General features: G+C 41.7%; 1 protein-coding gene across 3 annotated transcripts in view; it reads left to right on the top strand.

Moving 5' to 3' along the window:
• Window positions 1-24,088, top strand: part of LINS1 (lines homolog 1) — a 103,189-nt gene that overhangs the window by 11,534 nt on the left and 67,567 nt on the right. For 2 of the 3 annotated variants that reach the window (XM_069222785.1, XM_069222787.1), the window contains 2 exons: window positions 16,292-16,767; window positions 16,853-16,942. In XM_069222785.1, the coding sequence (XP_069078886.1) occupies window positions 16,360-16,767; window positions 16,853-16,942 (498 nt within the window). In that variant the 5' untranslated portion in view covers window positions 16,292-16,359. Of the gene's footprint in view, window positions 1-9,128; window positions 9,268-16,291; window positions 16,768-16,852; window positions 16,943-24,088 lie in introns of all 3 variants that reach the window. The other variant, XM_069222786.1, reaches the window with a different exon arrangement.

The raw sequence follows: 24,088 nt of genomic DNA, 5'->3' as shown, positions 1-24,088 counted from the left end.
GACTAATGCCAATCCATGTAGTCATGTCCTGTAAAATCAGCAAGTATTTCAATATTTCAGGGCTGCGGCAGTTCTGGCATTTTTCATTATAAGTTTCACCAAATGCCACTGAAAATGCCGAACACTTAACGATGGGTGCCTCCTCCGTGCATATAGTTGTGTGTGTGTGTGTGTGTATGTGTGTGTGTATATATATATATATATATATATATATACATACATACTATGTTTTTGTGTATGTTTATATTTATGTATATTATTCTACACTTGTTCATAGGTCATTAGCATAGTTTCTATATAAGTTGGTTGATTAGATGCTCATAAGTCTCTGTTTTTATTTTAACTATCACCGTAGGTAAATATCTTAACTATGTATGTACAAGGTTTTCACTATTGAAATATTGAGGAAAGATAAAATAATGTTATAAAAGTACACAAATTAACTTCAAATACAGTAACTCGTGAAAGCCTGTGTTTATATGATACAGCTTTAAATCTCACTATTTTACATTCCTTACACATGTATTCCCTTAATTATGTAATCATGTGTATATATATATTACTATAATCTTACTGTACTAGAGGGAAAAAAAAAATATATATATATATATATGTTACTTTCTCCAAAGCTTTACTCTGTCTGACCATCACCCTATACCTCTGTCAATCCATCCTCTATCTCCACTCTCTGAGGATAGAATATTATCTCCATAACTGCCTTTCATAAGGGGTGATTTCAATGATATAACTGCCATCAGTGATTTTACAGATATTTTAGGAACATATTTTTGTCTCTAACAGATGTTTAATAAAAACAAATTCTTAGAAAAAAATATTTATTCCTTATATCTTTCTGTAATTTTTTCCTCCTTAGAATTCATTATCTATAGAAGAGTGATAATACACATACGAATTTTTTATTATAAATTATTCATCACCCTTTTGCACTATTTATAGACACCTTATTTAATATAGAAATATTTTTGTCTTATTAGCACATTGCACTTTAGTCAGTGGCCTCTTTCCTATTCTATTTCAACTCATGCATTAATCAGGAAACCCACAATATAGATTTAAATAGTGAAGATTTAATCTATAAAATATAAAATACATGTATTGCTTTCTGGATATCCATGTAACATATCGTGACACAATAAGGTATATATAATTGTAAGATAATAGTTATTTTGCTGATTGGTTTATCTGTATTAACTAACCTCTTATAACTAACTATTTATAACATTTTACAGCATTTTACAACATCTATAATAATTTTAATATTTGAAATATTTATATTTATTTATAAAAACCCAGATTAGAAAATACATCTTATAAATATTTAATTAATTAGAGCGATGGATGTTGATCAGAAAAATTAATGATACTGGTTTAAATTATGTATTAACATACAATTTTATACTCACAATATCTAATTAATGATTTTCACTGGATCCAACTAATGATATGTATTATATACTCAGGAAATATATGTGATATATATGATGGATTTATATTTATACCATTGACAGCAATTCATGAAAAGATTGTAGAGCTAGAACTTTAGGTTTTTGCATGTGTTAAGATGGCCGCTGCAGTAGTTTACACTAGAATGCTATGAAAACAAATGATGGATTTTAACTTGTGTACATATATGGTGCCGGCCTGTAGGCCAGATTTGTCCATTAGAAGGCGTTCTGCCGAAACGCGTTGACATCTCACTTCAGGACTCTGTTAAACCTTTACAAGAAATAAATTCGATGAATTCAAACCGGCATTGTTGAATACAACTTTGTTCGAGTGGTCGGGATTTAATTAACGGGATTGGTGCAGCCGTCAGATGGTTATCATTCCATCTGTTGAAGATTATATATATATATATTTATATATATATGTATATGTTACTTTCTCCAAAGCTTTACTCTTGTCCGACCATCACCCTATACCTCTATCAATCCATCCTCTATCTCCACTCTCTGAATAACCCCAAACTCATTCGACTGCTATGATCTCCAAAATAACTCTTCCCAGACTCTTCCCTCCTCTACTCCTTCTGGCTCACAAAGACCTCAGTCTACAACTATGATTTCCCTAACAACCCTACCAAATTCTTCCTCATTTATCTCTCATTTGACTCATCCTGAACTCAATTTAACTACTATGATCTCACTAATCCCTTTCTACAGACATTTCCACCCCCACCTCTCCTTTACTCATCCCATATCTCATCTTACTACTATGATCTCCCAATTAACACTTCTCGATTCTTCCAGCCTCTATTCCTCCATCATTCCATTCAAACCAACTAACAGACTCGCATGTCCGCCACTCAAATTAACTCAGACCTCCCTATACAAATACTGTACTCATATTTCCCTATACTAATCCACCACCAGTCTTTTTGGGTTCCGTAGTAGAGCGTTACTCGCCAAAAAGCGCTTCAATGCCTTGTTAAGGGTAGTAAGCACTATATAAATACCAATACAATTACTATAATATCGATTGGAAAATTAAATCTGTGCAGTGTTTTAGTCTAAATGTTCCTCTTAATTGTTTGCCAGTGTTGGCACGCTAGCCTTCAAAACATTTAAGATGTTCATTCACATGGCCCTGGATTCAAAACAAGGGGCATTTATTTAATTTAATTACACCTGCAAAAGCATAGTTGTAGCATGTGAGTTGAAATTCATTGTTTGTTGGTAATTACATCATGTAGATAATGAAAAGCATGGGTGAGATGATTGAGCCTTGAGGAGCGTTTGTGAAGTAGGGTTTGGACGAGAAAGGGGGAGCATGGATGACATTAGTTCTGTTTTGAAGATAGGATATTATTCAGTTAAGAGCAGTCCCTTCTATGCCAGCTTCATAGAGTCTTTGTGTTAGTGTCATGGTCAGCTGTGTCAAAGGAAGCTGAGAGGTCCAGGAAAATTAGTGCAGTAACTTCTTTGCGGTCTATTATGTTTTTAAGATCTTCCCAGATGGCGATGAGGGCAAATTCAGTGCCTCTTCCTGGGCATCTGAAAGTGTACAGTTATCTTCAACGAATTGTGTCATCTGGGCGAAAGCTGCTCTTTCTGTCAGTTTACCCAGGAAAGGACCATTTATAATTGATCTGTAGTTGTTGTGGTCATGCAGGTCCAGGTTTGTTTTCTTTAATAACTGGCGTATGTATGTCTCAAGATCTTCAGGAAAGATTCCCGTAGTTAAAGAATTATTGATGATTCTTCTTACTGGTGTGGCAGCAGAGGTAGATAAAATAACATTATTGAAGATGTGTGGTGGACAAGAGTCAGAAGGTTAGGGTATAGTTTTATAAGTTTTGAGACTGTGTCTAGAAATATGTCTGGTATTATAGAATTGCTAGGTGGTGGTCTGTAAAGGAGGAGGAAATTACATGAGGGAGTAGGTGTAGTGTTGCATCTGGTGAGGAGGGCCTCACAAACCTTTATGGAGAGGTCTGCTTTACTGAGATTTATTGCTTTTTTTAATATAATAGCTATTCCGCCTCCTTTTTTGCCTATACAGTTTTGTGTGATGGTTTGATAGCCTGGAAGAATGACCTAATGCATTGTTTGGGCCATGTCATCTCCCTACCATTGTTCAGTTATGACGAGTAAGTCAGGTTGTGTGTCACTGAGTAGGTCGTAGACGTGGGTCTTGTTTTTTTGGGTTGTCATCTAGCATTTATGAGTAGGCAGTTTAGAGACTGTGTTTTGATGGTGGTGTGATTTTGTTTTGTTGAGGAGTTATCATTCTAATTTTAACTTGTCAGGTATGTCATTAGCGCTTATGCTAACTGTAGGAAGGTCACCCTGGTGTTGTTTTTCTATATTGTGTTCCTCGTCTAGCAGGCTTAGAAGGCATTCTGTTGGGTCTGCGTGTGTCTTGGGTGGAGATGGTGGTTGAGAGTGAGATGGTGAGTTGTGTTTTTGTAGAGTAGCCTTTTTGTGTAATGGACATGGGGATGCAAAATTGTTAAGAGCGGCATGTTGTATAATTTGTTTGTGCCTGTTAGGGTGGAAGGAGTATGAGTTGGGGATGGTGGTGGTGGAGCATTTGGGTCATATTGTGCAGTGGATGAGAGGCGGGTAAATGAATGTTGTTGTTGTGTTGGGGTGTTTGTGGTAAATGTTGGTGAAGAATGAGAATTTTTTGAGTAAAGTTGGTTTAGGATTTGTATTATTTGTGTAATCATGAAGATGAAAGTGGGTGTGATGGAAAGTTTTTTTGAAAGTGTGTGTGATTTTGATGTGCTGGTGTGTGTGTTTTGTTTTTGTGAATTAGCGAGAGGAGATATATATGTAGTGTTTTTTGTGAAGGATTTTATGTGAGTTACTGTTGGTGAGTGTTTGAAAAATACATGGTGGTGATGTGTTTTGGAGAAGACTATGGGGGTTATTACAACTTTGGAGGCGGTGTTAATCCGTCCCAAAAGTGACAGTAAAGTGACGGATGTACCACCAGCTGTATTACGGGTTCCATAGGATATAATGGACTCGTAATACGGCTGGTGGTATATCCATCACTTTGCCGTCACTTTTGTGACGGATTAACACCTCCTCCAAAGTTGTAATAGCCCCCTATTTGTTGTGAGTAGGAGGGGATGGACAAGCGTTAAGATTGTGTTAGATTTGATCACTGGAAGAGCTAATATGTATGATGGATTAGAGTGTAAGAAATCTATAGTTGTGTGTAATTGGTAAAAAGAGGAGGCAAGTATTCTTGGATGGTGTGATGAAAGGCTGAGTATAGGTTTCGTCGTGATAAAAAGGGGTCTGTTCTGAATAAGTAGAGGATAGAGCTGGTGTTTTGTATGACCAGGGAGCGTGTGTCTAGATGCATTAACGTTTTGTATTATGTGATTTTGTGTTGTGATTGTAATGTGTGGATGTGTTAGTGGTATAGGACAGAGTTGTGTTTTGTGTGAGAATGAAGTTGTCATAGTGATGTAGTTGGGGTAGAATGTGTACAGGTGTGGTTTGTGTGGTTTTGCAATGGTTGTTGAGACATCAAAATCTGAATGAGGTTTGTTTGTGGTAAGTCGAATGCCTTTGCTGATATTATGTTTGGATGTTGCAGAATGTGGAGGGATCAAGGTCCTTTCTGGAAAATTGAAAAAATGTACAGCATCTCTGGCCCTAGGCCCGATCAGGCCAAAACAGGCAACTGCCCTTGTCCCCCTCGGCCCTTAGCTGAGACCTAGTCTTAAATAGCCCTATTGGCCAATCAAACCCTGCCCCTAATCCTTGACAATCAGAATCCAAAGCCTAACCTAAAGAACTAATGGGAGACCTAGCCCTATCAACCCATCACAGCCCTACCCTAACAGACGATCTAAACCAAAGCCCTAATCTTAGGTCCAATAGAAACCCTAGCCCTAGTAACAATCAGAATGCAAACCCTAGATATACTCCAGTAGGAATCCGTAGCCCTACAGCCAATCGGAACACAAAGCCTTAGCCCTTAAGCAAATAGAAATACTAGCTCTAGCAACCAATCACAGCAACAGATGCAGCAACCAGTAGAAATGTAAATAAGGGGCAAGTTAACTTAAGCCCAAGCTCCTATGACAGGTCGGAGGGAGGTGCTCTTCTCCTTGGATACAGACAGGCACAATCCACACTTCTAAGCTAACAGATTCTACTTTTTAGGTAAGGGACAATTTTGAAACCACTAGAATGCTGCTTGTCGCAATTTATGTTTCAAAGGGGGAATTAACAGATTTTAATGTTTTGTTCTGATTTTCATTCCCTTCTTGGCATGAAAACAGTGACCACGCTTGTATAATACTGGTCAGGTTTCCTCTCTATTCTCTGTTAACTTTAAGATGGAGGAAATATGTAGGGAAAAAGCTAGAATAAAGCCATGTTAGCTTAAGAAATAGAAGGGTTATTATTAAATTATATACACGGTTACATTTCTAACTGCCCTTTCTTACTAAGGAGTGTGGCACAAAGTTAATTGCTTAAATACTTGGTTTTTGTGCTTCCTCGCCTTATTATTACAGCACAGAAGGATTTCAGAAGGGCTGAAGCAGGCATCTGAGGAGATTCTCAGCCAAGTCCCAGGCTCTCCAGCCTTCCTGTAGGCTTCATCACACCATGAGAGACTAGAATGTAATTATTTCATCTGATAGCATTTAAAAGTTTGGAATCATTTTAATGCTGTACAAGTCTTTAAAAAGAGTCCTTCGTATTTTTGGTTCTATATGTAGGACTTCCATATAATTACTTTCACAATTAAAAGTATGCCCCCTTACACCTTGCAGAAACTCATATTTAAACTTATGCTGTCCTGGATTTAGCGTGTGCATTATAGTAATGGTAGTTTTATTTTTTCATCACTATTCATGCAATGCACAAAGTCCCAGAATGCAAAAGAAGCAGAACTGAATAAGTAATTAACGTGTGAAACAGGAGACCTCCATTATCTCCTCGTGGTCTAGGCAAAACCTGGCAAAGCGCATAATCTCAGGAATACAGATCATTTTGGTTCTTACACAGTATATCTTGTCTTTCATATTTAAAAAAAATTAAACCATAAAATCTTTTAGATTTTTCAAATCTGCCCTCACCATAGCACATCAGAGTTTCTTACCTTTCATAGTGCCCTTAGGACGGTAGAGAATTTTTGCATTGCTGGTGAGTGCTGCCTCAAGGGTTCAGGTCAAGATAATTAATACTGTAAGGGTTCTGGCTAACTTCTAGTTCCCCTTTCGTGTCCATAACCTGTCACAGTTTTCGTTTTGATTTTGAAATTATGGTCACTATTGACTTGGCACTTCACACCCCTTGTTTGATTGCTCTGGTCTTTCTCCAGCAGGCAAACCTCCTTTAATGTAAATAAACGGTGCACCTCCCACATGGTTGCCTTACCAGAACCCACAGACCCAGACCACAACGGATTAACGCCAGAAGAATTGAGTCCAAAGTTTGGCTTTTTTGTTTAAACTCAAAAGCCATCTTCACGTTTTATGTCCTGCACTTTGTGCCCTACATCCAAGGTCCCTCTTCTAATACCCTGAGCATCAGGTCCCTTCAGCCTGTTGTCCGGATGGCTTCTTCCTTTCCAGCCTCCAACCTTTTACTTGTACTTCCTGTTAAGATTTTGCTTCAAACCCCCCACAGTGACACACTGTTCCAGCTTTCATCTGTTGGTTCTGGCAATGCGTTTGTTTCCTGGCCTATCAACTTGATTCCAGACAAGCATTTATTACCCGTTCTGCCCATGCGACTACTCACTTCTGGCCACATCTTATGCTTCTGGGTAAGTGTTTGCTTCCGTGCCTTTTTGCTCTATTATTGCTGGCTGAAACATCATTTCCAGAATCTTTCCATTACATTTAGACAGACAACCAAGCATTGCTATAAGCTACTCTATATTGCATTGTGAATCCTGCAAACTTTGCCTCCACCTAGATAGCTGTCTCCATTTGCACACATGGAGCATGTCGGGTAGGTTTGCCACAGCTGCTGGATGGCCCCTAATTTCTCCCACTCCCCAAATGCTGTTAGGCTTCCGTCATTCTTCAGTCCACCCTTAATTTTATTTTCCCAGTAGGAGCTACCCTTCTAGTGACCAATAGTTATTATGCTCTTTAGTTGTATTATCTGCAATAGGTGGTACAGACCATTAAGCTCATCTCTGTTCCATCTGATTTCAGCATGTTTGGAGCAGGTTTCATAAGGAGATAAGGTAACAAGATTAAATTGTGGTGTCCTACCATAATCCATTGTGCCAAGTTACTCAGAACTCCAGCATACTTTACCAACCTCAAACTAACAAAACAGGTGGCAGCGGGCTATAGCTCCATGCACCTAACCCCTATCCCCTTCTATATATTAAGATTTTAATAAAATACTGGAAAATTGTTTGTGCGTGCACCCATCCCAACACCTGCTGCCGAAGTGCAATCCTTAAATAAAGAACTATGAACAATTCAAATTTAAATGGTGCTCCACACTCAACAGTATTAAGAAGTCCAATTCTTAAATGTAAGTCCATTTATATCTTCTCTTTATTCTTCTTTTCTTAAAATGTAGGACACATTCATAACAAAAACAGCCAAAGTGTTTTGTCCTTAAGACAGGACTTCTTCAGGGATGTATGTGTCCAACTTCATTCAAGAAGGCTTCAACTGCAGTGAATGCCTTCCAGTAGAACTTGAAGCCTATGCCTGAGTGCTTGATCATAACCTGTGTTCTCATTCCAGTTATATTAAGTGAACCACCCTTTATCCTTTTTGCTATCTACTCTAGTCAGCAAATCCACATTTGAGTAATCCTTTGCATCCAAATGAACACCACTGTTTTTCTTTGCAACTGTACTATACTCTTTAACACGTTCTCTATCCTGCAATCACTTATGCAGTAAACAATTGGTTGACCATTTCATTATACACCCCCATGCCACAAAACAAATTCCTTGCTATACTGTAACCTTTGCCTGTTCTCCTTCATCGAGCTGACCCCATATTGACAATCTTCTACCATCCTCTTTACATATCAGAACCATTAAAGCTCTATCAGAAACCAACTTTTAGTGTGTTGTTACTCTTATTTATTGGACCCCTAACCATGTAGCCAGGGTGAGTGGCATAATTGACCTACCATGAGGTAGAAATCAGTGCACACTGTAACTGGGGCCATTTTCTTCTTATAGTGCCTAGATCTGTGCCAGCTGGGCGGAACATCTAATTCTTTTAAATTATAAACTACAGTGGTTAACCAGGAACAGGCAACCAACCCCATTAACAATGAACTCCCTGTACTTACTGGCGTCCTCTTCATAATTGTTCCCTACAGCGCAGTTGGCCTCCCTTTTGATGACCACCCTCATTCTTTCCTTACTAATGTACTTGTTTTTGCAACATAAACACTTACATGCTGGTTATCTGGATAAGGCCTTTCACTTTAGTACCTTGTGTGTCTGTGCCATACCTACCTTTGAGACCTAGATTTGAGTGAGCAACCACACTATTGCTGAATGACCTGAAACCTTTTACCCCTACCCAAAATTTAGAAAATATATACTTTTGTGTGTAATTACGCACCATAGGAATGAATGGGGAAACTTTTAAATTGCATATAGAATAAGGCAGTGCTCTCACAAGTGTCACCTTTTATTTTTAGGTCGAAATCGTTGAGGTGTCCTGTGGGCCACCTGGAGAAGTTCAGGTAGTTCCTGGTTCAAGTGGGATCAGTGGCTAAAAGTCTGTGCAGAACAGAGAAGGGGACCACTTGGAAACACACTGACCGGGTGGATTTAAAGGTAAGTCTGATGGGTCCCTTCAGAGTGTAGAGGTCGCAAGGGGTTAGGGAACCCTAGAGCACAGCTGGTTTTCCAATGCAGGGGCCAGGGAGGCCGGGTGAAGTGCAGATAGGTCAGCCAGGAGTTGTGCGTCAGGGAGTCCTTGAAGCCAGGTGCAGGTCACTTAGAGGGGGGATTGCAGGTCAGCAGGGCCACTCGACTGGTGCTTGCTTCTGGTCCTCGGAGAGTCCGGAATGGACTTTTCTTCTGGGTGTAAGGCATTGAGGGTCCAGTACCCTGGGCTAAGGCACATCTTGGCCATTGGCGGTCACCGTGCCACCAAATGTGGCACACTGGCAGGATTTGTCTTCTGGGTCAGTTTGGTGGAGTTTGGTCGAACTACTGTGTCCAGTTCATTGGTCAGCAGCCAGTCAGTTAAATGGACTTCCCCTGGTTTCTTGACTGCAGGGTGCAGAGAGTGATGCCTTCCCTCAGATCGAGGTTCTTGGGGATTTTCAGAAGGCTGGAGGTTCTCTCGGGTTTCTTAGAGTCCGTCCAGTCGACCCCTTGGCGGCTATTGTCGAGTCCTGGGTGCAGCAGACAGAGTTTGGTGGCTTTTTCTTCTTGCAGCAGAACTCCTGTTCTTGTGCCTCTGTCGCTGGTCTTCTTGTATCTTTCAAATCTGATCTGGAGGTCTAGGGATGCCCACTAAATACTGTATTTAGTGAGCGTTAAGGGGAGGACCTGGTAGTGGCCAGTAGGCCACCTAACTTGTGGTGGCTACACCCACTAAGTGACCACTTCCTGTGGAAAGGTGTTACATCCCTAACCTTGATAGGCTATTTTCCTGCCATCCAAGATGGAGGAAAATGAAATGGAGAGATTATCTTGCCTGCCACACCTGAGAGGTGGTGCAGGCTGGGGGTAGCCACTCCTCCCACTCTGGCTATGTTTTTTTCCACTGATTTTTGCTCTCAAAGTGGGGGAAGAACCGTTGGGTGGCCATCTGCTGCTAGCAGCAGTGGTCACATTTCAAAGGCAGTAGAGCCTTTGAAGCTGACCACTGGAACAGGGTGCCTGCCTGGGGAGTGGGTGTAACACCTCCACCCTTGAAAGGCTTTGTGTTCTGGCTCCTAAGAGCAGCGGCTTTCACCTCAGGAGTCCAGACTTCTATCTGGTGGTGGCAGGTTTGTGAAAAGTCAGTCATCAGCCATGCCAGGCCAGAGCTGTTGGCTTTTGCAAGGGGCACCTCTAAGGTGCCCACTGGGTACATGTGTACATGTTATTAAAAAATCCAGTACTGGCATCAGTGTAGGTTTCGTATTCTGAGTTGTTTGATACCAAACAACACAGTATTCAGAGAGGCCATCAAGTAGCTGTGGGAACTCGGAATGACCAGTGTCCAGCACATGCATTTGCTATTGCTTCCCTGCACACCTATCATGCCTTAAAGGTTTGCAAAACCACAGTAGGGACATATTTCTCATGCACACATATGCCCTCACATGCATTATAGTGCACCTTGTCTTAGGGATGCAAGGCCGGCTAGAAGGGTGACTTATCTGTATTTCATGCAGTGTTAATGGGCATGGAACTCTTGTTGAGTGCCATGTCAAATTTGCAGCGTTTACCTACACTTTGTCAGGTACTTGCAATGGCAGTCTGCATAAGCCTGGTGTAGGGCTTGCCAGATTGGCACAATTGATGCTGCAGCTCAGAGGGTCCCTCCACAGTTCCCATGCCGTAGGTGAGAGGGGGTACCATTTTCTAGGGAGTTACAAAGATGGCTGACATGCCAATGCATAGTACAGTTTTGGGGAAAGTGCGCTGGCCCTAGGAACCTGTATAGCGGGGCCCAGGGCACTTAGAGTTTGAAACCACATTAAATTTCCGGGCAAAAAGTGTGGGGGGGCTTCCATGTCAAAAGAGGCCCTTTCTCAAAGATATGCTGCTTTCTTGCATTAGCAAGGGATCCCCAGCCCTCAAACTTGCCTTTCAAATCATTCAGGCGTACTCTACTGACCTTCTCACTAACGTGTATACAATATTCTCTGCGGAAATAAAGTCCTCAAATACTTCTATCTGCACAACAAACCTATCCAGAAAATATTTATCTTCTATCCAGTGGACCACTATATGCTTTTCTTGTGCCATAAGCCATCCACCCTGCACCACACTTATCAAATTTACATTGCTAATCATGACTTCCCCTAGGCTCAAACTGTAGTAGCATGTCTATCTGTGAGGGAGAGATGGGAGGACATGCTTACCCTCCCCTGTGCTCGGCATCCCAGCTTCCCAGAAGGATTAAGACCCATCTGCCCTCTATCCAGTTTGCTTGATCGCTCCCAAGTATTTTCTTGATTCCAATCTCTGCACCCTTTTCGTACGTCCATGTCATGTGTAGAGAAACAACACATTTACACTTTCAGTTGCAATTCTAAGCAGTTATCTGATTTATTACAACGTGCCACGTACTCACTAGGCGTCTCCATTGTGATCACACCAATGTCTGTTGCCCTCCCACTTTCATTGTATACCAGCAATCCTCTCCTGCTATAGCCATTGCAGCACTTTACCTTCCTACAATGTGAGAGAGAGTTGCGCAGCAAGGGTGTCTTGGGTCTCACTGCAAGAAAAATGAATTATCCCGTTCTGTGGTAGTCTCTGACAATCAAAACATGGGCGCTGTGGGCTCCACCATGTTCTCTTCCCCAGTGCCACTTCCTTGAACTCATAGTGTTATCATTACTTGTTATTCTACATTGACATTACGTCTCACCTTCCTCAGACTATCACTAATTCCTTCTGTCCGCTGACAGCTCTCGCTGGGCAGCAAATGCTGTACCTGTTCAAAACACTGAGCATCACCAGTTAAAGACACTCAACCAAAATCACATCAGTCTCTAGCTAGGCTGAGGATGGACTCAGGAACAGCTGCTGTTTCTTGCATCGTTCTGGTCAATACCACCTTTTTAGCATGATGTTTGTTTTTCCTAGGAGCGTTTGATAAACCATTAGCCATGAGATAGTTGCATTTCTGAAAGGCTGTCCTTTGCCATTCTCGCCCACTGGACTGTTTAAGCCATAATTGCCTACTAAAAAGAAGCATTAGCAAAGCCAATAGGTCACACTTCTGGTGACCTGTTGACGTTGCTGTACAGGATTGGCAAGATACTGTGCAACATGGCCAAATGTTTTTACAAAAAAGTATGATGACGTGGGTATGTCAGTTTGCAGGTGTGTGCATGCGTAATGATGTGTTTGCCATGCGCATTAACATGCATTCACACCTACAAAATGTGGGCGCCATTATTTTCTGTTAACATTATATACTTATATGAGATGGGTCAAAATAAACAAATGTAAAGATAAGTAGCTCACAAGTGCATTTTTAAGGGCGATGCGCCAGCAGCAACAATTGCCTAGTCCTTCACCTGCTCCCTCACCCCCCAAAAAAACATATGATGGGCATGGGAGGCAACAGAGGAGCAGGTAGCAGGAAGCAACTTCATATTCATCAGAACTAGAGGTATCTCTCTTCATTTCTTGTGCAGCAATACCAGGTTCATAGAGCATGTCATGCGAGAACATTTAGCATATTCTGCTTTTGCTAATAATATGGAGCAAAAACAGTAGAAACGTCCCCTTGTTCATAGAACAGATACCCATTGGGCAGAAACAAAACAAGCTTCAGTCTTTTAGAGGACACGTACAAGTAGGGCAGCAGCAGAGCTTACCCCATCACAGTACACATACAAATGAAGCAGTAGTTTAAGCTTTGCCTCCTCTCAGAAAAGGGGTAGCATGACAGTAGCAAAGCAAGCTTCTGCCTTTCACAGGAGGCGGCGAGTACAGTATTCACATTCCTTGCAGAATAGATACAGGCAGACTAGTTAGTGCAAGCTTTCATTGCTCATAGAACATGTACACGTAAAGTATGTGTGACATGTTGGTAACTGAGATTTCTGGAACTTGTTCTTAACTCACTTAGAGGATTGTGTAGAGGAGCAGTGAGTAAATATGTGAGTTCTGACAGCAATCTTACTTAGATGGTATTACACGTCAACATCTTGAAAGTCCTCTTGCTTTAACTCTGTGGCCACGTATTGAGACGTAGCCTTTAGTAGGTAAGTGTTTTTTGGAGTAGCTTAGCCACATCCTTAGTAACCATGCTCTAGACAGACACACAGGTCTGAACCCCTTAGAAAAGTTTGTGAATGCCCATACAGCAGGCACTGGCCAAACCTAGCCTTAATGCTATTTATGTTTAAAAAGTTGATGGACGTCAGTGCTTCAGTCCATGTTATCTTTCCAGCTGGAAGTCAAACAAGCAGTGCAGCTGGAACCGTGACTCCATATTTAACAACAAACGTTTACTCCGATATCTCTGCAGTAGTTGCCAAGGCATAAAGTCAGATGCAAAAGTGACCTTTTACTGTAAATTGATAAAGACTGTGCTTTACCTGAAATACATATGGCAAGTGTGTAACTAAAAAAATAACCATTTATATAATACATGCTACAACGTGAATGTCTGCCATTTAAGTTATTATTACTACCCAACCAAACTAGCTTTGTAAACCCTTCAATAATGACAGACTGAGAGAAATATGTAAGGATTAAAATTACTCCTTGCACAGAAGCATTAAGTTAATGAGCTGTCTCACATAAAATAGAAGTCTGATGTTACCCAGAAGTCTCTGCAGCATACATCGTCCTCTGAGTGATTTCCTTATTCAGACCTATAATGCTATCTATTCAGCAACTGCACTAACCGCATGTTTATCTTACCAGCATTATACCCTGCCATATTGCTCTCTGCAATAGGTGTTGCCTTAAAATGCTGTCTCTTTACAACCACTTGAGTGAAACAGAACCGCCTCCCCATCTTTTACTATGCACCCACACATGCAACCAGCAGAACCAGTTCCTATGCGGCTGGGGCCTGCTTTCTGGAGCAGTGGAAGGTCTCGTTCTATACAGCAAGGTTTCTTGGGGTGTGTTTTTTTTTCTCTCTCCAAAAAGTAACCCCAAGGCTTACTGAGAATTACAGCAGCAGAGGGTTAGTCTGTCAGGTTTAGAGACATCTTTCTAATAATCGCTAATTTCTGCACAGTAAAGCTGGGTTGGGCCATTGAGGCAAAAGCAGAGTAGAGGTGTTTGGATGTTTGAGATCTTGTATCATGAGCAGGGAGGTAAGGCTCATGTTTGCTAATCTCCTGCCTGACTTATGGTGTATAGCTAGGGTGATATTGCATGTAGTTAGCAGCTGGGGTGAGGTGGCCTTTAAAAGCGATTAAGACTAAGGGAAACATAGTCAAGTTTAGTTGGGTACTTCCCCAGCAGTAGTAGCTTTCCAGAGGCACCAGTCTTAGCCTACAGTTCTTATGTGCCCAGAGGACGTAGCGATAAGCAGATGAGAGAAGGAACAGGAAGCAATATATGTTGGTGGCCAGTGACAGAGATGCATTTTGGACTAGGTTGCGGATGGCTACAGTTTAGGTGGGAGACAACACGATATGTAAGAGTTGTACACAGTGAGGTTGATGCTATAGGAGGTGGAAATTGGCAGACAAGCAGCCTAGTGGCTGTAGGTGGTTAATGACCGATAATCCCAATTCAGATCAGAGGTGGAAAGTGAAAGGCGACTGGTGATAGGATGTTGCCACTAGCAAGTTTGTTTGGCAGAGTGAGATGAATAGCACTTGGAAACAGGCTCATTGGAGGAATGGGTGCAGAGGGAGGTTGGTGGAGACAGAAAAGGTGTCTATTGGATAATGACAGTTGTGGGAAAAAAACAGAAGGGATGATTACTGTATTAAGTGGGCAATATTCGGTGAACTGGTTAGTGACAGGAGAGGTAGATATTGATTAGATTTTGGCAGTCATAGTAAAAGAGTAGTCACAAACAAGCAAGTTGGACACTGACAGGTGGTCAGTAAGTGAAATTGGCACTTCAGGAAAGGTGGCTTCTGAAAAGATTGGCAGTGATAGGATGAGTGGCTGGTGGCCGAAAGTGGATAGTGGCATTAAATGTTGGCAAAGTAGGCAATGACTGGAGAAATTGACTGAAAGTGCGAGCATGAGAAAACATTGCCTTGATGCACTTAAAGTATTTCATTTTAGCTTCCCCAGCGCCATAACTGAAATGTGAAACGTTTGCCTGAAAAAGTAAATAATTAGACGAAAAATATTCTTGGAAAAGGCATAATCCAGCAGCTATGATCATATTGGGGAAAACTACAACATAAAGCCCTTAAAAAATGGCTTTATGGTATTGTTTTGTTTGGGTGGGTTTTGTCACCTATATCTGTATTTATGCAGGGGATTTGGAATTATTCAGAAATGGAGTATCCAGTTCAGCAGTGGAGCTGGCAAAATATAAATTAGGCAAAGTAATACAGCATGTTCCTTCTAGCTCCATTTCCTGTCCCTAATACAGGATGTCTTTCCTTGCAGAGTGGGACCCAAAATTTAGAGTTTTTTGGGACCCCAAATTTAGGATTTTTTGGGGAAACAGCAGCCTATCCACTGCAGATAATGTCCAGAGCTGCTTGAAACTTCTTGTCTACAGATAAGGCCGAGGGCGCTTTAGCACTCGCCTACTGCAGATTAACCCCATGAAGGTATCTAAGTGAGACCCAGGCATGGGGATCTTTCCTGTCTGGGGGTTAGGCCTCATGTGATCTGCCCTTTACAAATGAGACTCATCCCCAGGAGAAGCTGCCCACTTCAGGTCAGGGGCAGAGACCCAGGAGGCTTGTCCTCAGTATCTTTGTAGGTGAGACCCTGCCCTGGAGGTCGCTGCTTCAAATAGTTTCTGATTACTCTGAAACCAACTCCGGCTCTTCATCATTTCAGACCTTGTAAATGAGTACCACATATGTTGCACAAATCCTTTATACATGGTGAGTTTTATTTTCTCAATAGAAGTCAGCTATGTTTTCCTTGATATTTAAGGTCCCCATTCAATTTTGTTTGTTTATTTGATTATGCACAAAGTACTAAAAAAAGTTACCTTAACTGTTAATTCATTTTACAGAACTCTAGAATGACATTTGGCTCAAGAGCAAAAGCGCAGCAAAAAACCTACACAAAAGTTCACAGAAAATGGGGGAACTCCTTCAAGATTTACATCAGATGCATGATTTTATTCGTCTAGGAGCCCCATTCAACAAGGATGTCCATGTATGTGTGTGTCTCCTCAACCTACATGCCTCCGCACTTAAAGTTCCTGCAGGCCACTTGCCATTTGATACTTTGAATGCTCACATTAGTTATATTGGTGGAGATGAGAATCATGAACTTGGAAATACATCAGCCCATAATGAACCTGAAAGCTTTATAAGTTTGAGACCCCAGACATGCAGTCGGAGGGAGATAACATTGCTTCAGCTCACCTTGATTCGAAAGTTATGCACCAAAGTCCAATCTTGGGACACAGGAGTAACCAGTAGACAACAGTATTTGGAAATCCTACAGACGCTCTTGAGACAGGAGAAAGCTGACTCCCAATTAGTAAGAATCTACTTTTTTGTTTATTTTTACTGTTTGCCAAAAGCAAGATTATATTCATTAACAATGTGTCTTGTGCTTACCCTAGATTGTCCTGCTGGGATCTTCCGACAAGCTTCTGTCACATTTGGCTGCTAAATGCCTTTCCTGTCTAGTGCTTTTCCTGCTGAAAGAAGAGGTACAACTTGTCTGTGTGAAGATTGTTACCTATGGCATAAGTCAGACTTGCAGTCCCTTAGTCTTAAAGTCCACAACAGGCTCCATTAGCAAGAACGTTTGTACGGTTCAACAAATTTAAGTAAATTATTACTGAATGTTTTCTGGTCTAGTTGAAAGGATAGATCAGTGCTTAGAAAAGGCATATTTTTAAACTGGTGATTCTTATTGGAACATAGGTAATTTAGAAGTGTCTTTTTCAATGTTAAGGTCCTTCTACCCCAAGCAGCACTGTCTTGGGTTGCGGCTGGGAACATTTACAGTCCCATCAGTCATGCACTCTGGGCCAAAAAAGATATGATCTCTTTAATTAGTCCTTCTCAAATTGATTTCCACTCCAGTATTGGTCAGGAATGTGTTTATGTATTAATAGAGAGTTGGCCATCATGTATCCATCATGCTTTTTGCCTTATTCCTAATTGTTACCTCCCCAGTGCATTTCGAAGAAAGATCCTCTTCAAGGGCAACCTATTAATGCATTACCTCAAAAAGATAGCATTCATTGCATTTCACTCTTCCTGCTTAACTCCTAATTAATCTCAGAAAACCTTCCCTTCAGAATCAGTTTGTCAAATGTATATTTGTCCATTCTACAACATTATCTTAAACGGGTATTTCTTATCTTCCCATTTTATGTACTTTCTTCAACTTTTTGTAGACTTTATTTCCATAAATGCTTATTTAAAATTACAGTAAATATCAAAATAAACATAAAGTATGCGTTAAGAAGTGCAAAAATCAATCCGAGATCAACACATATACACATGATGATAATGGAAGATAACATCACAACACTATCCATACCTTGGATATTTATAATAGCAAGTAAACCTCTTTGAATATAATGAGAAACACAAAAGACAATTATGCTATAAATGTTCAAAACTGACTTTACACAAAGACAATCTGGATATCACAATGTAATCTAGTACAGAAGATAACATTCAGAGACATTTGTACACTTAGTCATTTGCCTCCGATCTAAAGGTACATAAAGAACACACAATAAAAACAAAAAGGAAATCATATAAAATGAAAAATACAAAATCCAAGTAAAACTATGGCAAACAAGCCTAAGCCATGTAAAATATATGTTGTCACATTAGATCATGCTAGGTTCAATAATCAAGAGGATTGTTATGGAAAAATGTATCCAGCGTATGCTATACAGTTTGAGATCTTTTGGTGTTACCCCGAAGAACATCTACATGCACTGATTATATATGTTATCATAGCTTACCCAGTATGATTGGAGATGTGAGTTGACGATTTCCAGTCTGTAAGGTTTTGATAGCTGTAGCCAGAAGAAGTTAGTTATCATTAACATATAGCTTCAAAGCAATCTGAGCAGACCATTGTCCCAAAATAACCTATGGGAAATCTAAATCAATTGTGTCAAATATTTTGGAAAGTTGAATGCAATTTTTTCCAAAATGGTTTGATAGCATGCAGTTGAAAAACATTTGTTCTGCGGTTCTAGGAGCACCTTGGTAATTCCAAGACACATTATCTATTAAAATCAATCTATAAAGTTTATCTGAATTCCAGTGCAGCAGATGCATAGGAAAAAAGTTTGAATGGGCTAATAATGGGATAATATTGTTGCGTAAGGATTTGTTTTTTCCAACAGTGCTCCAAACTTCTGACTGGGGCAAGGGAGAAATACGTGTAAGGAGTCAAATTGTTTAGTCAGTTTCAGGTAGATTGAGCGGAATTGTTTTTACTTTTGAGTATTAATAGCTTTATATATCTTAGATGCAACATGTCCATCAGAATGCCAAAGTTATAAGGGAGTAATTATGTCTAGGTTGCTGGGAGACCTAGTTTAGAGAGCATACATTTGATTTTCAAGAAGTCGTAAAATTATGTGTTGTCAAAAGTACATTTTGTATGGAGTTCAGCAAATGTCTTTAATTAAGCAAATCCCTTCACAAAACCATTTTGGGCCTGCCAGTGAGAAAATTTCTGACTTAATTGTGTTATTGTTCCAAATGCAAATACATTTTGATTTAGTGATAGGAGTTGACATGATCTTATCAAGTATTGTCAACGCTTTGATAGTGTCAACTAATATTTGTTTCGAATGAGGTAGAGAGTGAGACATGGTGAGAAAGGAGGCATCCTGGAAGAGAGCCCACAGTAATTGTTTAATGTGGAGCCAACAAGGATGGGAGAACGATAATCAGCAAAGGGTTTTGTAGGCTATCCTAGCTCTTTCCTCTCCCATAAAGTTAGAGTTGATTTTAATAAGAGTGGGTGGGGGGGAGCAATTTGATAAATGAATGAGTAGTGTGCTTGCAAGGAAGTTTATAATGGGTGTGATCATCATTATTAATGTTTCTACTCCACCCCACTAGGATATATGTTTGGGTGACAAGGACAAGAGGAGTCCTTTATTTTCTCTAATGTTTTTAGTTCATTATGTCTGACTGAATCCCATAGATGTTGAAAAAACAAATTCCTAAGTATTTGATGAACTTGGATTTCCATTTGGGGACAGAGTCACTGAGATGAACTAGTAGGCAAAGAGATTGAGAGAGATCTGTGTTTAGGCTATATCCAGAAACCTTTGAGAATTGATGGATTACACCAGTAATCGCTTTCTTCACCTCATCTGAGAATATTAGGCAATCATCTGCTAATGCTGCCATTCAACATACAGTTGTACCAAACTGGATCCTTTAACCTCTTGAGGATTGTTCAGATGTTTTATCAGTGGATCAGTAGACAGAAGAAACGAGTAGAGATATGGGGTAACCTTGACGTACCTTGGTGAAGAGTGAAGGAGGCTGAAATGCCCTGATTAATTCTTATTCTCGCCAATGCACTGCCATGGTTATCTTGACAAATATATCTTCCAAAATGTGTTTCACAACTACAATTTCTAGAAAGGAGCAGGATAACTCACCCAAGGCCTTCTCTGCATATAAGGCCATTGTAATAGCTTGATGTTTAGAAAGGCAAGCCTCTTCTATAATGTGACAGTGGATACAAATATTGTTGCTTAATAGTCTGCCCTGAATAGATCAGTCTGGAAGTTATGTATTAGTTGAGTGATGGGTGGTTCCAGTCTTTTAACCAGAATCTTTGTGTATACTTTGCTTCTATATTTAACACAGATATCGGTATGTAGGTTTTAGGTTCTAAATGATCTTTGCCTTTTTTTAAGTACAACTATAATCGTTGCCTCTGCTGCGGTTCCACAAACCACACCATGAATCACGAAGTGGTTAAGGGTAGCCTCCACAGGGTTAATGTTGATATTAGAGAGTTTTATAAAATATGATTACAAAGCTAAAACAAATGCTCCTAATGGCCTCCAATATTTCTTTCTTTCTTTTCTATGGGCTCATTTAAAGTCTCTTTTTCAGTTTCTGAAATAGTTTTCAGTGATAATTCATTTAGATATTCTGTACAGTCAGCTTTGGAAATCAATGAGTTTGGTTGGTACAGAGGATCATAGAAGTTTTTGAAAACTTCTAACATATTGTTGAGTTTGAATTTGATTGAGCCATCTGTATCTGATAGAGACTTGTAGCCACAGATTTCTTACTTTAGAATATTTCCCTGACAGGAAACAGGATCCAGACGTTTTTGAGCAGTACCCCTGCGCACCAGAAGATGGTGTCATTCAGCTTGGCAGCATCTGCGCTGGATGTGACATTCGTGGTGCCTATCTAGGTGCCACCTCGGTGCACTAATATCACAGCTTTCCTTTCCACACTAGCTAATTAGGGCTGATCTGTGAAGAGCTGCACTCAGTTGCTTCTTGTCTTTTTTTCTCGACTTTTTGGTTAACTTTTCTTCAAGACATTTGTTTCAGGTGTGACAAGAATGTCTCCAAAGAATCCTACTGGTTTCAAACCATGTGATGCCTGTCACAGGCAGATGTCTGTTGCAGACCCACACTTGGTTTGTCTGTGGTGCATGAAGAGGGACCACAACTCCAAGATCTGTGGGGACTGCTGCGCCATGCACCTGGAGGTGCTAAGGAAGAGTTCTCTCAAGCTCCTCATCGCCCCTCGTTGGACGACCCCACAGCATTAAAGATCCTGTCGCACAGCAGGCCCTGGGACTGCTCGCTGAGCCATACTCAGTGGTCGTCGTCTTGTACGAAGTCATCTGGCAAGTCCTACAGCAGGAAGTAATTCAAGAAGTCGAAGAGACCTTTGACTTAGCTGTACCCATCTAAATCTTTGGACAAGGCACAGGAGTGCTGGCACTCCAGGCTCTGCACTTCGGTAGAGCCTGAGACAAGGTCCGCTTCACAATTCCCTGACTTTCCTGGAGCCGGAATGACCCTAGCACACCTGAAAGAATTCTGTGAGCCCCACCTCATATATGGGGCCCCCCAGCTCCTGTGAAGAGCCTTTGGGCCCCACGAGTTTGGGAGGGGCCCTCACGGGATCTCCACTGGCGGGTTCGCCCGCTGCGCCTTTCAGGCTTCTTGGATCCAGTGTTGGATCGAGAGCGGTGGTGCATGGGAGACAGATCTTCCTCAGCACCTGCTCCAGTATCAACACTCTTGGGTCCGCTGGCGCACCATGGTAGTCCCATCATCATTTCTGACTCCCACATGGAGGTGGACAGGCATCGTCCAAAGCAGTTTCCTGCACCAACCAGGACCGTGCCGTCCGAGTTGGAGCCAGTGCCTTTTACATTTGACAGGCCTGGAGAGGGAGAAGAATGGGAGCGGTCTGGGGACCCATATAGATACCAGCATCCCCTAAAGGATACTGAGGACAGCTGGTTCGAGGAACTGGTATGGGGAACTGGCAGATGTCAGTGAGTTAGACACCTTATCAAACACTGGCTTAGTGTCTCCCCTCAACTCCTCCCAATGTTTGTACAGACGGACGTGCCTCATTCGCTTTGGTCGTGCGTAGGGCAGCTGGCATCTTGGACCTTCAGGTTCCCTGAATGGCAGCCAAAATGAATGGCTTAACAGTGGTTCTTCAGATAGGAGTTGCCCCATCTGAACCCTGACTTCCTTTCAGGGAACCATGTACTGATGTCCTACTTGCGGCCTCGTGCAAACCCAAGGAAGCCATCAAGAGGGTGCTGACATGAGAAGTAGGTTGTGGTTGCTATTTGTGCTACTTTCTGCTACCAAAAAACGACGGAAGTCTTCGTACTGTCCCAGACCTGCGCCTTCTCAATCTTTTCTTGAAAAAGGAGAAATTCAAAATGCTCACGCTCACTCACATCCTGTCTGCCCTTGACCCATGAGACTGATGGTAGCCTTGGACTTGCATGACTCGTATATCCACATTATTGTCCTGCTTGCACACAGATGTTACCTACTGCGGGCCAAGAGCTGTGCTCCCCTTTGGCCTTACCAGCACCCCTCAGGTGTTCACCAAGGCGATGGCTGTGGTTGCAGCAAATCTGAGGTCAGGGCTTCCAGTCTTCCTCCTACTTCGACGATTGGCTGTTGATGTCGGGCTTGTCTCAGTTAGTTATCTCACACTTCCAGTCTATGGTGAACCTCTTACACTCCCTGGATTTCACTACCAGTGTGCCAGAGTTACACCTGACTCCCTCTCAGATACTTCCTTTCATCAGAGCTGTTCTGGACACAGTGCAGTTTTGGACTTATCCACCTGAGTGGCCAGTTCGGGCTATTCAGGCTATGATACTGCTGTTTCAGCTTCTATCCTAGGTTTTGGTGAGACTGACTCTGAGGCCTTTGGGGATCATGGCCTCCTACATCTTCCTTGTAATGCGTGCCTATTGTCAGATGCATGATCTGCAGTGGGACTCGAAGTTCCAGTAGGCACGGTATCAGGGAAATCTCTCCAACATTGATCAGATCTCATAGGGAACTATGACAGTAATGCAGTGGTGGCTGACAAACTGCGTTTGGGACAGTGGCACTCCTCTCCCTTCCCCAGAAAGAGCTTACTGTAGTGACACATGAGTTTCTCCTGGGCTGGGTCTGCCATCTGGGAGAGGTGTACATCAGAGTTCTTTGGTCTCCAATGGAGTTCAGGCTTAACATCCACCTGTTGGAGCTTCGGGCGATCCACTTAACATTGAAAGCCTTTCTTCCTTAGATCAAGGGAAGGCTGGTACAAGTGTTCACATACAACACCAGTGCCATGTTGTATTGCAAGAAACAGGGTGGGGTGGGTTTGTGGACCCTTTTTCCGCAGGCCCTGTGCCTCTGGACATGGCTGGAATGCCAGGGCATTACTGTGGTAGTTCAACACCTAGAGGGCAGACAAACCCAGCCATCAACATCTAGGGGGTCACAAATGGTGCCTCCGTCCAGAGGTGGTGCAAAGTTGGCTTTCAAGAGTGGGGAGAGCCTTGGTTAGATCTGTTCACCACTGCCAAGATCACGCAAAGTCCACAATTCTGCATGCTGGAGTTTCCAAGGCTGCTCTTGCTTGGAGATGCTTTTTATCTCAAGTGCTGCTCTGGCCTCATCTACACCTTTCTACCCAAACCACTCTTTTTCAGAGTTCTCTAGAAGCTCAGGAACGACCGGGCACAAGTTCTTGTGACTCCAGATTGGGCATGGAGAGTCTAGTGTCCTGAGCTGTTGAGCATGAGCATTGCTCCCTTGACAAGGCTGCCTTTTCTGGAGGATCTTCTGTCAAAGGAAAAGAGGAGGGTCCTGCTCTTGAACCTGCATACCCTCCATCTTCTTGCATGGAGATTTAGTGGCAACAGTTGATAGCTTTTGACCTTCGTCTCAAAGTCTGTGGTGGTATTTTGGCAGCCATCGCTACACCAAGTCGATAAATGCCTACCACTGGGATAAATATGTGGCATAGTGTGTACCTAGGAACATCAGGCACCCTGCACCCTTTTCTCAGGATATTTTCCTTGTTCTATCCTTGGCCCAGCTGTCCTCTGCTCTGGAACAGGTAAGGTGTATTCATCAGCCTTCTCCGTATTTTTGCAGTTACAAGACCAACCCTCATTATTCAAGTCACCTCAAAGTTTTACACATTTTCCCCCAGGACATTAGTCATGCCCCATTGGGACTTAAGTGTTGTCCTGACCTTTTTGATGTGTGTGCCCTTTGAGCCGCTGCACAGCACCCCTCTTAAAGTATTAACCATCATTACTGTTTTCTAGTGGCCGTTACATCGGCCAG

The sequence above is a fragment of the Pleurodeles waltl genome, chromosome 3_1 (assembly GCF_031143425.1).
Source record: "Pleurodeles waltl isolate 20211129_DDA chromosome 3_1, aPleWal1.hap1.20221129, whole genome shotgun sequence".
Taxonomy (NCBI): domain Eukaryota; kingdom Metazoa; phylum Chordata; class Amphibia; order Caudata; family Salamandridae; genus Pleurodeles; species Pleurodeles waltl.
The sequence above is the reverse complement of the archived record's forward strand: the minus strand, read 5'-3'. Positions and strand labels throughout refer to the sequence as shown.